A 15,396-nucleotide genomic window follows, 5' to 3' on the forward strand; every position below is an offset into this window, starting at 1 on the left:
GAGTGATAGAAAGGTTAGCGCTCAAAAACTTGCCGTGGTGTGACCTGGAGCTGCTACTGTAGGAGGTGTCACACCTGGGAAGCTTTGGTCAGGTTCAAGGATGGGAGTGGAGCTGGGAAGCCTCTGTGGCCTGGCTGGTGATTGCAGGAGACACAGCATAGCGGGCACCCCCATTAGCGTGGGGGAGAAGGGACTGCAGGAGACCAACACAAGACTGCTCTCTGCAGAGCCCCAGGCACTATTTATACCAGGAGGTAAGGGATTTATGGGAGGAGAGGGAAGAGGAGGTGGTTTGGGGTCTTAGGCCTCAGACTGACAAGCATTTGCTTGGATTATATTTTCTCAGACTCAAGTCACCACTAACCTACAGTGATCAAGGAGGGAGGTGCCTGGGGTCTTGAGAGGAAATAGCTTGAAACAACTACCAAAGGGAATTAATATGTATCTGCTTCATCTATATTGAGGGCTCTTAACCTGAGGTCCACGAACTTAAAAAAAACCATTTTCATAACTGTATTTCAATGTAATTCATTTCCTTTGTAACCCACATATTTTATGCATTTAAAAGCATAGGTCTAAGAAGACGTCATAGCCTTCAGTAGACTGCCGAAGCGGTCCGCAACACCAAAAGAGTGGAGAAGCTCCGTTTACAGGGTCCTTCTTTAGTCTGATTCCTCTGGCGTTCAGTAAACTCTGCACTAGCTCTGTTCTGAACTAGTTCAGTAGCTCTGGCGAGAATCCTCTTCCTATTCATTCCGGATGGTCAGCGACCCGTACTACAGGGGAAGGCCTTTCCTCAGTCATCAGGTTCTTTTCTCCTGTATGAATGATACTGAGTGAGGTGTTTACTCTGCAGGCAAGCTTTCCCTCAATCATTACATTCATAAAGGTTCTCTCCCGTTTGGATCCTCCACTGCTGGGTAAGGTGTGAACCACGATGGAAGGGCTCCCCGAGTTCATAAGGCTTCCCTCCTGCATGAATACCCTGATGTTCACCAAGTCCTGCGCTCCATCGAAAGGCTTTCCCACATCCATAAGGTCTCTCCCCAGTATGAACTGTCTGATGTTGAGTAAGCTGTGAGCTCTGGGGGAAGGACTTCCCACATTCATTACACTCATAAGATTTCTTTCCAGTATGAATCAACTGATGTCGAGTAAGGTGTGATCTATGGCGGAAGGCCTTCCCACATTCATTACATTCATAAGGTTTATCTCCAGTATGAAGTCTCTGATGCTCCATAAGTCCTTTGCTCAGGCGGAAGGCCTTCCCACATTCATTACATTTATAAGGTTTCTCTCCAGTGTGAATTGTCTGATGTACAGCTAGTTGTGTTCCCAAACGGAAAGCTTTTCCACATTCGCTACATTCATAAGGTTTCTCCCCAGTATGTATTCTCTTATGACGAGTCAGCTGTGAGCTCTGGGGGAAGGCCTTCCCACATTTATTACATTCATAAGGTTTCTCCCCAGTATGAATTATCTGATGCTGAGTAAGTTGTGAGCTCTGGCAGAAGACCTTTCCACATTCATTACACTTGTAAGGTTTCCCCCCAGCATGAATTATCTGATGTTGAGTAAGCTGTGAGCTCTGGGGGAAGGACTTTCCACATTCATTGCATTCATAAGGTTTCTTTCCCGTATGTATCATCTGATGCCTAGTAAGTTGTGAGCTATGGCGGAAGGCTTTCCCACATTCACCACATTCATAAGGTTTATCTCCAGTATGAAGTCTCTGATGCTCCATAAGTCCTGTGCTCAGGCGGAAGGCCTTCCCACATTCATTACATTTATAAGGCTTTTCTCCAGTATGAATTGTCTGATGTTGAGTGAGCTGTGAACTCTGTCGGAAGGCTTTTCCACATTCATTACATTTATAGGGTTTCTCTCCAGTGTGAATTGTCTGATGTACAGTAAGTTCTGTGCTTCGTGCAAAGGCCTTCCCACACTCATTACATTCGTAAGGTTTCTCTCCCGTATGTATCCTATGATGTCGAATGAGCTGTGAGCTATCCCGGAAGGCCTTCCCACATTCATTACATTTATAAGGTTTCTCTCCTGTATGAATTGTCTGATGCTGAGTAAGTCCTTTTCTCTGGCGGAAGGCCTTTCCACATTCATTACATTCATAAGGTTTATCTCCTGTATGAATTGTCTGATGTCGACTAAGTCCTGTTCTCTGGCGAAAGGCCTTCCCACACTCATGACATTCATAAGGTTTCTCTCCAGTATGAATTCTCTGATGTTGAGTAAGTCCTGTTCTCTGACAGAAGGCCTTCCCACACTCATGACATTCATAAGGTTTCTCTCCAGTATGAATTCTCTGATGTCGAGTGAGCTTTGAGCTCTGGGGGAATGCCTTCCCACATTCATTACATTCATAAGGTTTCTCTCCAGTATGGATTCTTTGATGCTCAATAAGTCTTGTGCTCAGGCGGAAGGCCTTTCCACATTCACTACATTCATATGGTTTCTCTCCAGTATGAATTCTCTGATGTAGAATGAGATGTGTGCTCTGTCGGAACACCTTTCCACATTCATTACATACATAAGGTTTCTTCTCTCCAGCAAGCATTTGATGATTTTCAAGAACGTCTGAATTATGATTAAAGGACTTTCCACATTCTTTAAATTTAGAAAGTATTTTCTTTGAGGAGATTCTATTGCATTTTTTTAGGTCTGAATACAGTCTGAAGCTCTTCCTATGTGCAATATATTTATCGAGATTCTTGCCTATGGATACTCGCTGCTGTGGGAAAAGGACCGGTCCTAGACTAAAACTTTTACTATATTTATTACATTCATGGCCTCTCACCTTACTGGGAGGCTTGATCTTTACTTGTTTAGCACACGTCTCTTCACTCTTCTGCTGCTTGTCTAACGTGGAATCCCATTCCCAGGCTTCTCCCAACTTGGAAGCGTAGGAACCATTCCTTGTGAGTCTTTTCCCAGATGATTCTTCCACAGAGAGGATCAGCTGTGGGGCCGACTCCTTGATTTCATGCCTCATCCCCCAATCTGGAAGAAATAAAAGCTGCAATTATCTTCTCTATCCTCTGCTGTTTTTTAAATGTTTTCTCAATTACATGTAAAAGCAATTTTTACCATGTGTTTTTAAAAATTTTGAGTTCCAAATTCTCTGCCTCCCTCCCATCCTTCTCCTTGTGAAAGCAAACAATTTGCGATAGATTATACATGTGCAGTCATGCAGAACATATTTCCATTATTCTACTGTTTTTTCAGATGTGTTGCATATTCCATCAAGAAAAAAATATTTTAAAAAAATGTAAGTAATGAAAATGAAACCTAATGCTTTATAGTGCTTATAAGACAGTGTTTCACATACCTTAAAATGTGATGTCACATATTTTATTAACCCCAAGTACAGTTTATACCTCGTTATTGGTGGCTGTACATCAGTTGCTACACATTGCAGATGATACGACTGAAAACCAGACTGATGCAGTGACATTCCCAAAGAGTCACTGTCAAACACAGTGAAAGCTCACCTGTTTCTTCCATGGTTATAAAAGACAATAGGTGGAAATCACAAAAAAGCCACTTTCAGGTCAACACAGAGAAGGAATGAAATGCAAGGATTTTGCTCTTCTTATCTTTAGAGAAAACAAGTCCTTCTTGAAGAGTCACAACTTAACTTTTTGCCCCCGGGATTGCAGTGGTTTAGGCTGAGAGTAAGTCTGGGCCAGGGCCTGGGGTCATTAGGCTTTTTTTTTTTTTGGTGAGGTGACTGGGGTTAAGTGACTTGCCCAGGGTCACACAGCTAGTAAGTGTTAAGTGTCTGAGGCTGGATTTGAACTCAGGTCTTCCTAACTCCACAGGCTTTTTCATAAGTTTTCCCCCAGGAAAGGAAGTAAAGGAAGAAGGGCTCCAGCAGTAGTAACTACCTGTGGGTCCCCCCGGATAGGTTTTTGGTAGCCTGGTACCCGGGGGCTCCCACAGTAATTCTGCGGGAATGCCTAGACTGCACACAACTGAATTACGGGACACCCGACACAAATCTGCAGGCGGTTTAATGGGTGACTTCTGTTGGCTCGAATTTGGCTCTTTTCATTACTGCAAAGTGAAAAAGTTAAGGCTAGCAACTGTGTGTTTGTCTGATTGTTTTTTCCGTCTTTCCAGAAAACATTTTTGTCCTGTAAGACCATCTTGTTTAGTGTTTGTGGATTCTGTTACTTGGAAAGATTTTTAGACAGAAAATGCAGCCAGTCAGAAAGACTGCTAAAAGGCTGCAGACAAAGAGTTTAGAATGCTGGAAATGATGAATGAAGTTTTCTACTTGAAGCGGTTGTCCCAATAAGCCAAACTAACTCCCACTTCGGGCTTTCAGGGGGAGATTAGGTTAAAAAGAAATAATTTGCAAGATACTTTTTTTTCTTGTCATTTCAGCCACATTGGAAATATAGAAATAAAGTCAGATAATTAAAGTGTATAGAACTGCTAAAAAAAAACATCTTAGCAGATTTTAGAGGTTTGGAGACTAGACATTAATCATTAAGAGATTTAGAGATTAATCATTTTCACTTACCAACATATGCTGAAATATCTCAGTGAGTTTTGGGGTACCACTGCAGAATTTGTTTTAAGGAAAAATAAGAATTTAATTCTGTAAAAGTTTTAAGGGTAAATAACAGATTATTCACCCCCCTGCAGATTGACGGAGCTATTATTTTAGTGTAATGAAGGCAACTAGTTTGAAAGCAAGCCCAGGTGCAGGGATGAAAAAAAAAACCTGTGGTTTGCAGCTTAAATTTACTTGAACTTAACACTTCCTTGACAATGAAAAGAGAAAAGATTGTTTAAATCAGAGACCCCTGTCCTGACCTTATTAACCCCTCTCATCTCAGATCAGGTTCTCAAATAAAGGTGCTGGAAAAAAAACATACTGGAAAAATGCAGGGAAACCTGAGTTACATTTCCATCTCAGAAAGGTATTAGCTGTGTGATCTTAAATTATCTTGTCTCTTGTTTGCCTCAGTTGCCGGGCCTGTAAAAAGGACAATAATAATGGTATCCATCTCCCAGGGCTGTTGTGAGGATCAGATGATATTGTGATTATGAAGTGCTTAACACAATGCCTGGCACATGGTAAGCACTCTATGTTGATTATTATTATCGTTGTGATTTAATTGAATGTAATTATGCCCTCCTTGAAAACTCTAAAGTGGGTTTTAGATGTTATTAGTATAAAATAACAAACATAATAAGATTAATGATTTTTATATGGGATTAATTTGGAAATGCATTCAGCTGAATTGATGTCATCTAACTGGTATAAGCTTTGTTTCATATTTTAAATACATGATCTTGTATATGTTCTTAGTATTTCTAAATTCTCTTACATTATGAAATTTGAGAGACCATTGTATCAGAAATACTGTTAGACAAACAACTTCTTTTTTTATCCAGAGGCTGTTAGATTATAAATTGAGCTGTTAAAAGAATGTGATAAAAAACAGACATTTGAAAACATAAATATTTAATGGGGTATATTTTGTTTTAAAACAGATAATAAGTTTACTATAATAATGAGTTTTCATTGAAAATTTTTGGTTATCACTTATGAAAATTATGAAAATGTACAGGGTGATTTTACTAAAGATATAACTTCAATATATTAATATGAGTCAACTATCAGGAATTTGCAATGTCTGAAACCCCAGAATGTGGTTAGTTTTAATTTCTAAGTAAAAGACAAAAGAAATGTTAACTGTTAGGGAAACATGAGAAAATTAATAATATCTAAGCTCTAGGCTGTGATTAGTGAAACTTTGCTATTTGAGGTAAAAACTTTTGGGACTATAATTTACTACTGTTTTGTTTTACAGGGATGGTTGTCTGAATTGTTATGAAGCCAATAGGAGAAAATGGCAGGTGCTGCAGTCTGGGAACTGTTAAAGATGGATATCTGTCCCTGGGAAAAGTTTTGGGGAGACCCTGGCACAGCCTAAGGCAGGAGCCTCTTGACTCAGTTTACCCATTATGCTGTTTCCTTTTTAAACAGGGAATTTTCCCACCAGGTTAATCCTCTGACTTGTTTTTGATACCCTGTGATTACATGATTGACTGTCAGATATGATTCATGCCTGGAATCAAACAGAGGTGAGGGAGTTTTTCCCCATTAAGTTTTCTGTCAGGTCAGTCTGTGCCCTTGAGGACACAAGTCTTTTTTTTTGGCAAGGCCATTGGGGTTAAGTCACTTACCCAGGGTCACAAAGGTAGTAAGTGTCAATTTCAAATGTCTGGTCTGAGGCCAGATTTGAACTCAGGTCTTCCTGACTCCAGGGCCAGGGCTCTCTCCACTGCACCCCCTGGCTGCACCTCAGGGGATAAGTCTTGACACTGTTACAAAACTATGTCCCTCCTTTTCCTTTCAGAGCAAATTTCTATAATCAGGGTAGGCTGAGCAGTAGAAATTTTTTAAGTACAATACTAAATCTATTAATTAATAGATTGATACTGGAACATCTCTTTACTATAATAGGATGCAAGTGTGAAAAATCTTATAATTTTAATCTGTACTTGTGGTCAAATTATAATATCAGGATGACGTCCTCCTAAACGGAGAATTAGACAAAGTAGTAAGATAAAGAGGTAATGTAAAAGTTTTCTGGGCGGCTAGATGGTGCAGTGAATAGAGCTCTGGCCTTGGAGTCAGGAGGACCTGAGTTCAAATCCAACCTCAGACACCTAACATTTATTAGCTGTGTGACCCTGGGCAAGTCACTTAACCCCAATCGCCTCACCAAAAAGCAAAAAAAAAAAAAAAAAAAGTTTTCTACTTAAATGGAACACTAAATATTGAAAAGACAAAAGGATTAGACTATTTTCTCTAAGAAACATATATATGTATGTATGTATACATATATGTACATGTACATGTATATGTATATGACTGGCTTCCAAATATATCTATTGTAGAAATTCTGGCTTTGATTATGTAAGTTCTCAAAACTGCATTAAAGATTTTATGTACAAAGTTGTACTGATAATTGTAAAGAAAGTGATATTATTTCCCCACTTTTGAAGTATTTGTCTGATAATTTTAAAAAGAGAGGAGAGTTCATTTAGACCCTTGTGAATTTTTTTTTAAGCTTCTTAAATCAGATATAAGGTTTAGGTAAAGATAAAAAATAAGTGGTATATAAAAATCAAAATTCTCTGTAGTCTCAGGATTGGAGAACCAAATTTAAGAGACTGTACTAAATTGGATTCAGTCTTGTTGCTGGCAGATTTTAATTTTGAAATCTCTAAAAGTTATTTGGAACTAGAGAAACAGCAGCCCTTTCAGAGCTGTCTTGGGAATGAGGTCTATTCCAGAATGTCCAAGAGAAGATTTCCAGGGACCAGACGACTGCCCGGCACATCTGGGCCTCAAAATGTGCTGATTAAATGGATATTGGGAGGGGGTTACTAGGATACAAGGAGACTTGATATTAATTAACACTGACGATCCTTATTGGATTGCTTTGGTATATTGTTTCATGGTGTTTATGTTAATGTTTACGTTTTCTTGGTTTCTTGGTGATATGTAAATCTCCCTTCTCAAAATTGGTCCATTGTGAGCCAAGTAGTTCAACCTGAAACCTGATTTATGTAATTCTGACTATGAATTTATGAAAAAACATATAGGTTTAGCGTACAGATAACTGATCCATGGGGGCGGTGAGCTGCCCACTCCCCCATAAATCAAAAGGGGAGAAAATGAGGAATTGGGAGGATGGGGACAAGTGGTTAACTGGTAAGTGAGTGAACCACAATGACTTCATCTTATGACTGGAATATGAGCTAGCTCAGTTCGCTTTCCATTCAGTTATGGGTCTAGTCCCAATTCTGTCTTGCAAGAAAAGTTTACCGGCCTGTGGGATTTAGGAGAAAACATTACTGTACCATTTGAATCTAGCCCGGCACGGCTGGGAAGCTGGACTACCTCCACCTGCTGTAGATGAGGCTGACACACCAGAGCCGGCTCAGTGTTTTGGGAGGCTCTGAAGGACGGTGTGGGAGAGGAGAGGTATTAGACTGACTGCCAAACCGAAGGCCTGCAGAGCCGTGTGCTGACCTCACTGTCGTATGCCTATGAACCGTGGGCAGTATATACCAGCACCATGCCAGGAAACGGCATCACTTCCATGTGAATGGTCTTAGGAGGATTCTGAAGACCACCCGGCAGGATAAGACACCAGACAGCAGGGTTCTTTCTTGAACTAAACTGCCAAGCACTCAAACCCTGATTCATAGAGCGCGACTCTGACGGGCTGGCCACGTTGTCTGCATGCCAAACGCGGGCTTGCCTAACAGACTGGTGTAGAGAACTCACACAGGACAGGCGTTCACGTGGCGGTCAGAAGGAGCGATACAAGGATGCTCTCAAGAACGTTAGAATCAAGGGGGAGACAGGGGAGACACTGGCCCAGTGCTGTCCGGCCTGGTGCGCCCTCATCAAAGAAGGCGCTGAGCTCTATGAGTGAAGCAGAACCGCGGGAACTCAAAACAAACGTGAGATGCACAAATTCAGAGACATCCGCACTCCAAATGTTCGCGAGGACCGTTGGTGCCTGGCCTGTGCCCCTGGGCTGATCTTGACTCTCACACACAGAGACAAGGACGAGGGGCACCGGGGAAAGGAAACAAGGGCCTCTCCCGACGAGTCTGCACGGCAGCACCGCTTCAAACAGTGAAGGTAAAACAAGCTGCAGGTCCAGGGCGGGGGGAGCTTAGGGCTGAACACCCCACCTCCAGCACGGCCCGGGGGCAGCCTGAACCATGGGACACACGGCAAGGGGAGCAGAGTGCACAATCAGGACGTGTCTGCGTTACTGGGACGAAGTAAAGATTCACGGGCAGGCAGGGCAGGGCAGGCAGAAGGTCTGTCCTCAAACTGGGGAAGAAAGTCCGTCCCCCAGGGCTGTCGGCAAACCAAGGTGCTGAAGGGGAGAGGGGCTCACGACAGGCCGCCTCTGCCCTTCTGGACAAGAGGCGGCCATCTGGGAACCGCCAACACTCACCTGCAGAGCCAGCTCCTGGGCCGCCTCCCTCTGGCCTCCAAGGTGCTTCCCCTCGCTCCAGCTGGGAGATCACAGCCGGTTTGGAAACGCTGAGTCCTGCTCATTGGAAACAAGGACAGGTTGGGAATAGAGAGCCAAGCCCCAGTTAAATCCCAGCCCTGTCTCTTTTGGAAAAAGGGAACCTGAAGGCAGGTCCAGAAGATGGAACAAAGGTCCTCTGAGATATGCTCTCCACTGTGTGCAAGGGAAGGGGGAGAGGGTCCCTGGGAAGATTCTGATTCAAAGAGAAAACACGTCGTCTTGGCCTAGTTCCTGCCAAAAGGACGTATGGAGCACGAGAGCAGAAAGAAAGCAAGGGGCACACATCCTCCACAACTGCTCCACAAACGGAGCGTCTGGTGTCCAGGTGACAAAACCAGGCCGCTCCTGGGGAGCCCCAACACCCTGCATTAGTGGTCTCTACATGGGACATAACTGGGCAACACCCGAGACACCTGCAGCGTTCACTGAGAGAGAGGCAAAGCCCCACCCCGATCCCGGGTCCCGGGGTGCCCCCTCCTCACCCAGGCACACCAGGTTCCGGTAGTTCTCCAGCATCACCTCCTGGTACAGCTCCTTCTGGGCAGGGCCCAGCTGCCCCCACTCCTCAGGGGTGAAGTCCACGGCCACGTCCTGGAAGGTCACCGACTCCTAAAACACCAAGGGCAGACATGCTCATCCACGGACCACCCCTTACCTCTGCGCAGGACAGGTGGGGAGCGATGCTCGTTGCTTGGGCTTCGGGGTGTTCAAAGGTCAGTCTCTGAGGACCCACTGTGTGCCTCAGTTAAACCAGATGCCAATTCAACAACAAAACAACGGCAGGTCTTTCCCTCTCTGGCTTTCAAGGCACCGCCACCCAATGACCCCGAGACACAGGAAGTGCAGCACTCATTATCATGCCCATTCTGCTGACTGGAGAAGTGAGCCTAGGAAAGGCAAGGTGCTAGAGCACGTGGGAGCTGGCCCGCAAACCCCCATCTCTCCTGCGCTCTCCCCAGAGGAGCAGGAGGGAGGCAGCCGTCTGCCGGCACACTGGAGATGCTCCAACCACAGCAAACACCACCAGGCTCTACCTGAATCTTCGTTTCTTATTCAAGACAATAGGGGCAGCAGAGTCAAGAAGACCCAGGTTCAGGTGATTACTATGGACTGTGTGACCCTGGCAGTGCTCTAAGACCCTCTCTGAGAGAAGCTACCAGCTGGTCCTGGCGAGCGAAGCCCTGATCAAATTAGAGCTCTAAAGCCCAACCCTATGAAGCAGCCATGGACCTAGAATCAGGGAGATCTGAGTTCTGATCTGTACTAGCTGGATGACCCTGGGCAAGCCACTCAACCTGTTTGCCTCAGTTTCCCCAACTGTAAAATAGGGGCTAATCACAGTACCTGTCTCCCAGAGTGGTTGGGAGCTCCCAATGAAATTATATGCGCAAAGTGCTAAGCACAGTATATGTACTGGACGCTTGACCAATGTTCACTCCCCTCTCCCCTTTCCCCCATCGCTATTCCAAATCTACTCTTAATCCCCATTAAAAACCAAATATAATTCTGTCTTGGTAACGCAAGAAATTTGGTTTTGAAATTTTGAAGCATCTTCAAAACGTCTTCCTTCCTGTACTTTCTGAGCAACAGAAGCGCACTGACGACAGCAGGCCTCACCCATGGCCGAGCCTCTGCCGGGCAAAGGCAGGCCAGCAGCTCTGACCTTCCTCTGACCAGCGGTCAGCCACACATTTACGTGACCATAACAGTGACGGTAAAAGCGGGGCCTCCCAGAGGAAAGCAGTACTACTGAAACACAGGGATGGAGATCCATCGCGCAACTCCCACCCGCAGACCCCGGGGAAGGGCTGCTGCTTTCGGGCTTCTCCTCCGGGATTTGAGAGTAGAGGAAGCTGCGGCTTTGGGGGCTCCAGGCCTGGACCCCGCTGACAGAAATTCCAGACTCCCTCCCCACGCCAAGCACCCAGACAGCCACAGCTAAGGAGGAAGAGGCAGGAAAGGCATCCTTGGCTTGGAAGGCAGAGGGAGGTGGTGAGGCTGGAAGGAGCCCGCCCCAGGCCCCACGGGCCATGAACTGTGCTGGGCACGGTGCACACAAAGACTAAACCAAAGCATCCCTAGTCCCAAGAGCACAGAGCTATGTGCTCAGCTAACTACCCCCAGAGGACCTTGACGAAGCTCAGAGCAAGAACCTCCAGGGGCCCAGGACGGGCACGCTGGGGAAGTGAGCCAGCAGGGCAGGGCATCCCGGGCCTGGGGCACAGCGCCAAACAAGACAGAGCACGTGAGGGAGGGTAAGGGAGCCCTTCCCTCATCCGCCTCCAGCTACACAGGGCGCCCCACCCCCCAGGTCCCTCCACTCCATCCCAGGCCAAACCCTGGCAGACAGGGGTCACCTACCTGAACGACAAACATACTGAACCGTGAGATCCCCACGACGTCCCACTCTACGGCCGTCAGCCCCACGGGGAGCAAACCCGCTTTCATCTATCGCTCCACTCTGGCCGCCACCTCCACACCGCCTGCTCCTTCGCTGTGCCTGGCTCCCCTTTGCCCCTCCCAGCCCCCCCACCAGCTACCTCTCCTCCTTGGAGATCACTGGGCCCGCCTGCTCCAGAGCCTGGTAGCGGCCGTCTGATGACCCCGAGGGCACCCCAGGACCCTCCCCGCCCTTCCTCAGCGAGCTCAGAGCCTGGCCCCCATCCCTCTGTCCTCCTTCCCCTCCCCACCTCCAGCTCCTACTAGACAACTAGGACCCCTTCCCAACTTTCCATCACCCCCCTGGCACTAAGGCGTGAAACCAAGGTGTCATCCTAAATTCTTCACCTCGCCCCTGAACCCTAACACCTGCATCCAATCAGCGCTCACTCCTGGTCACTTCTACCTTTCGACCAGCTCTGGGATGCGCCGCAGACCCTCATCACCTCGCGCTTAGGCTCTGCAGTAACTGCTGGGGGTCTGCCTGGCCTCCATCAGCCCCCAGCAGTCATCCTGAAGCCCAGGCTGACCACAGCACCCGTCCTCGATCACCTCCGCAGGCTCTGTCTGGCCTCCAGGCCTTTCTGGTCCGTAATCCAGTGACCCCGGCCTCCTGACCGCCAGAATGCTCTCTGTCCTCATCGCTACCACCTGGGCTTCCCTGACGTCTCAGCTGAAATGCCACCTTCTCCAAGCCTTGCCCAACCCTGCCTAATTCTAGCCTTCTCTCTACTGATAATCACCAGTTTATCCCGTCCAGAGCTCGTCTGGACACGGTTGTCTGCCCACTGTTTCCCCTGTTAGAGCGGGAGCCCCCCAGAGGGCAGGGCTTGACTCCTGCCTTTCTTTGTGTCTGCGACCACTCCGGGCACCCGGGGCCTTGCCACTAATGGGGTGCTCCAGCTACAGGGAAAAGGCCTCCGTCCTGGTCGGGCTTCGGGAGACCACCGCTCTTCAGCAGCTCCAGACCCGGACCGCATGAGGAGGTCCATGCCAGGCAGGTGATGTTGGCTACTGTCTGGCAGGGGCCCCGTGGCCAAACTTTCAGGCGCCCCGCGGCCAAACTTCCAGGCGCCATCCCCCTCCTCCTCCCTGGGGTCTGGGCACTCAGCTCATCTCCAGGACAGAGACCCCGGCCCTGCCCCCTCCCCCGCCAGGGCCCATGCTTTGCACTAGGCCCCCTCCCCATCACCCCCTAAGCCATCTCACGGAGGAGAGAAGCTCAGCGCACAAGGAGAAATCGCAGACCCCCTGACGCTCTGGACCGCCTTCCTCTTTGGTCAGGGAACAGCTAAAGGCCATCCGGTCACCAAAAAGAGCCTTGACCAGGAGGAACGGAGGAGACACGCGGTCCGCGTGGCCGACGCCGACACCAGGCCAGTCTGACGCCGCCTGACCCCGGCTCCTCTCTGCCCCGCCCCGATGACCTTCCTTCGGCCAAGCCTAAGGCGAGGCGGGGGCCTCACCTTCCCGGGGTCTAGACGTGGACTCACCTGCGGGGCCGAGGCTGTCCGGGGCACAGGGGCCATCCCGTTGTCCAGCGAGCTCCGGCCTCGGGGAAGGAAGATCAGACGGCCGCGCTGCGGGGGGGAAGGCGAGCGTGAGCCCGGGCGACCCAGTCAGCGCCAGCGTCGGGGGCTAAGCAATGTTAGTTACAGCCACTGGGCGCTCCCGGGGAAAACGGGGCGCAGCCTCTGCCCTCGGCAGGCTTCTGCTCGCGCAGGCGGCAGGAAGAGGGGGCCCTGCACCGAACCCCGACAAAGGCCGGGAATCCGGCGCGCTGCCCACCGCGGGAGGCCCGGCGGGAGCGGGGCGGCCCCTGCCGCAGCGGGCGGCTCCCTGCTCCCGGCGCCGGAGGTCCTGGGGAGCCCCGGAACGCCCAAGGGCGGGAGGAGCAGCTGGGAGCGGCGGCGCTTCTGATTGGCTCGCAGACCGCGCCCCTCCGGGGAAGACCAATGGGCGCGCCCATTCGCAGGAGGGGGCGGGGCCGCGAGGGCTCGGAGGCGGACTGCGCATGCTCCAGCCCCTCCCCTCGGGACCAGCCCCCGGGGTTCGAAACCAGGCGCCGGGAGCCCTGAACCCCGTCAGCCGCTCCCCCGCCCCGGGCTCTGGGCCCGGGCCCCCACGCCCCCGGCAGCCACTCACCCCGGCTCGAGACGCGGGGCTCGGCCCGGACCCCGGTACAGACTGCGGACGCAGCAGAGCTCAGGCGGACCCCAACGCGGAGGTCGCGGAGGGCGGAAGTGGAAATGACGCACACAGGCCGCGACGCTGACGTTCTATCCCGGGACCGCTGGCCGCGTCTCTATGGCAACCGGGGCGGGTCGCGAACGTCGTGCTGGGAGTTGTAGTCCTAGCCGCTGCCGGCCTGGCAGGGGCGGGGTAAGAGGACGCGCCGGCCCCTCCCGTGCAGACACGCCTTCCCAACTGTCCCATCTTGACAGATGAGGAAACTGAGTCACGGGGTGGCCCCGGCGCGGCGCCCTCTCCGCCCTTTCTCTCCCGGATCCGCCGGTCTGGAATCTCCTCCGAGGGAGATCGCGGCCTCCCCCGGGGGTGGGGGGGGGGGGGTCTGGTCACCACGTGACAGTCCTTCCTAACCCGGCCCCAAAAAGCATTTGCGGTTCTTGGAGAGCGTGCAAGGCAGTAACCTACGCGCACATATGTATGTATGTATGTATGTACATACACACGTATGTAATCTCGAGGCAGCGGGGTCACACAGCTAGCGAGTGTCAGGTGTCTGAGGCCGGATTCGAACTCAGGTCCTCCTGACTCCCGGGCCGGCGCTCTCTTCCCCAGCGGCCCCAATGTCATTTGTCTTAACCCGATGAGGTGGGAGCTGTTATTACCCTTCTCCTTTCACAAATGAGCAGAAGTGACTCGCGCAGGGTCACACAGCCGAGTGTCAGAGGCAGGATTGGAATGCAGGTCCAGCCCGCTGTCCGCGGTGCTCCGGAGGCAGAGACAAAAAGGAAACACCGCTTGCCTCCGACTACAAAAAGGAAACACTGCCTCCGACGGGCTTATATTCTCTCGGAATAAAACCATGGATCTGTCCACACGCTTTTTAATAAGCACTTGCTCTGTGCCAGGAACCGTGCCAGGTGCTAGGGACACAAAGAAAGGCCAAGTCCCTGCCCTTGGCGAGTTGACATTCTAAGGCCGGAGACACCAAGTAAATACCTAGGTACCTGCAGGGTGCGAGAAGGTGCGATGGACTGCGAGGAGTGGGACTGGCGTGGGAGCCGCCAAAGGAAGCAGGAGGGGCGCTAGCGTTCCAGGCTCAGGGCACACCCAGTGCAAAGGAGATGCGGGTCTCTGTGCTGGCTGCAACCGGCTCTGGAGAGAGCCCAGAGAGAGCCCTCTAAGAAGAGTGGTGAGGAGTCCGGCAGTCAAGAGGGAAACCCTGAGCTTGGGGCGTTAGTGGGTGCTGACCTGCTGAACGGGTCAGACCTGTTCTTTAGGAAGATAATCTGGGCAGCTGTGTGGAGCATGGGTTGGAGGCAAGGAGATGAGAGCCTGAGGAAGCCTTAGGGTGGTGTGCGCAGACAGAGGCCAAATGGAAGACTTTGTGAAGGCAGAAACCAGATTTGGAAAAGTGATTGGGAAAAGAGGCACCGAAAAGGCGATTTCCTCAAGAAGATCCAGCGATGCAGGGCTCTGGAAAGACCTGCTGCAGTCGTGGGCACTTCAGCCACGTTCTGAAGGAAGTCAGGGAGTCCTAGAGCTGGGAGTGAGGAGAGGGAGTACTGTGGGCACCGGGAAAAGCCAGTGCCAAGGCCTCAACACAGGACATGTGATGGAAGAGACTTTAGGGGCCTCCTAGTCCAACCCAGAACCCCTGACAAAT

General features: G+C 49.8%; 1 protein-coding gene across 1 annotated transcript; it reads right to left on the reverse strand.

The window, feature by feature from the left end:
* Positions 1-775: 775 nt before the first annotated feature.
* On the reverse strand, positions 776-13,237 carry LOC114030757 (zinc finger protein 420-like). The gene is made up of 4 exons (XM_027845628.1): positions 13,037-13,237; positions 9,587-9,713; positions 9,024-9,119; positions 776-3,015 (listed from the first exon to the last, which is right to left on the reverse strand). Exons 1-4 carry the CDS (start codon positions 13,070-13,072, stop codon positions 869-871), a joined length of 2,406 nt encoding a protein of 801 aa, XP_027701429.1. The 5' UTR covers positions 13,073-13,237; the 3' UTR covers positions 776-868.
* Positions 13,238-15,396: the final 2,159 nt, after the last annotated feature.

This window comes from Vombatus ursinus, unplaced genomic scaffold (genome assembly GCF_900497805.2).
Source record: "Vombatus ursinus unplaced genomic scaffold, bare-nosed wombat genome assembly UNPS02015012.1, whole genome shotgun sequence".
Taxonomy (NCBI): Eukaryota; Metazoa; Chordata; class Mammalia; order Diprotodontia; family Vombatidae; genus Vombatus; species Vombatus ursinus.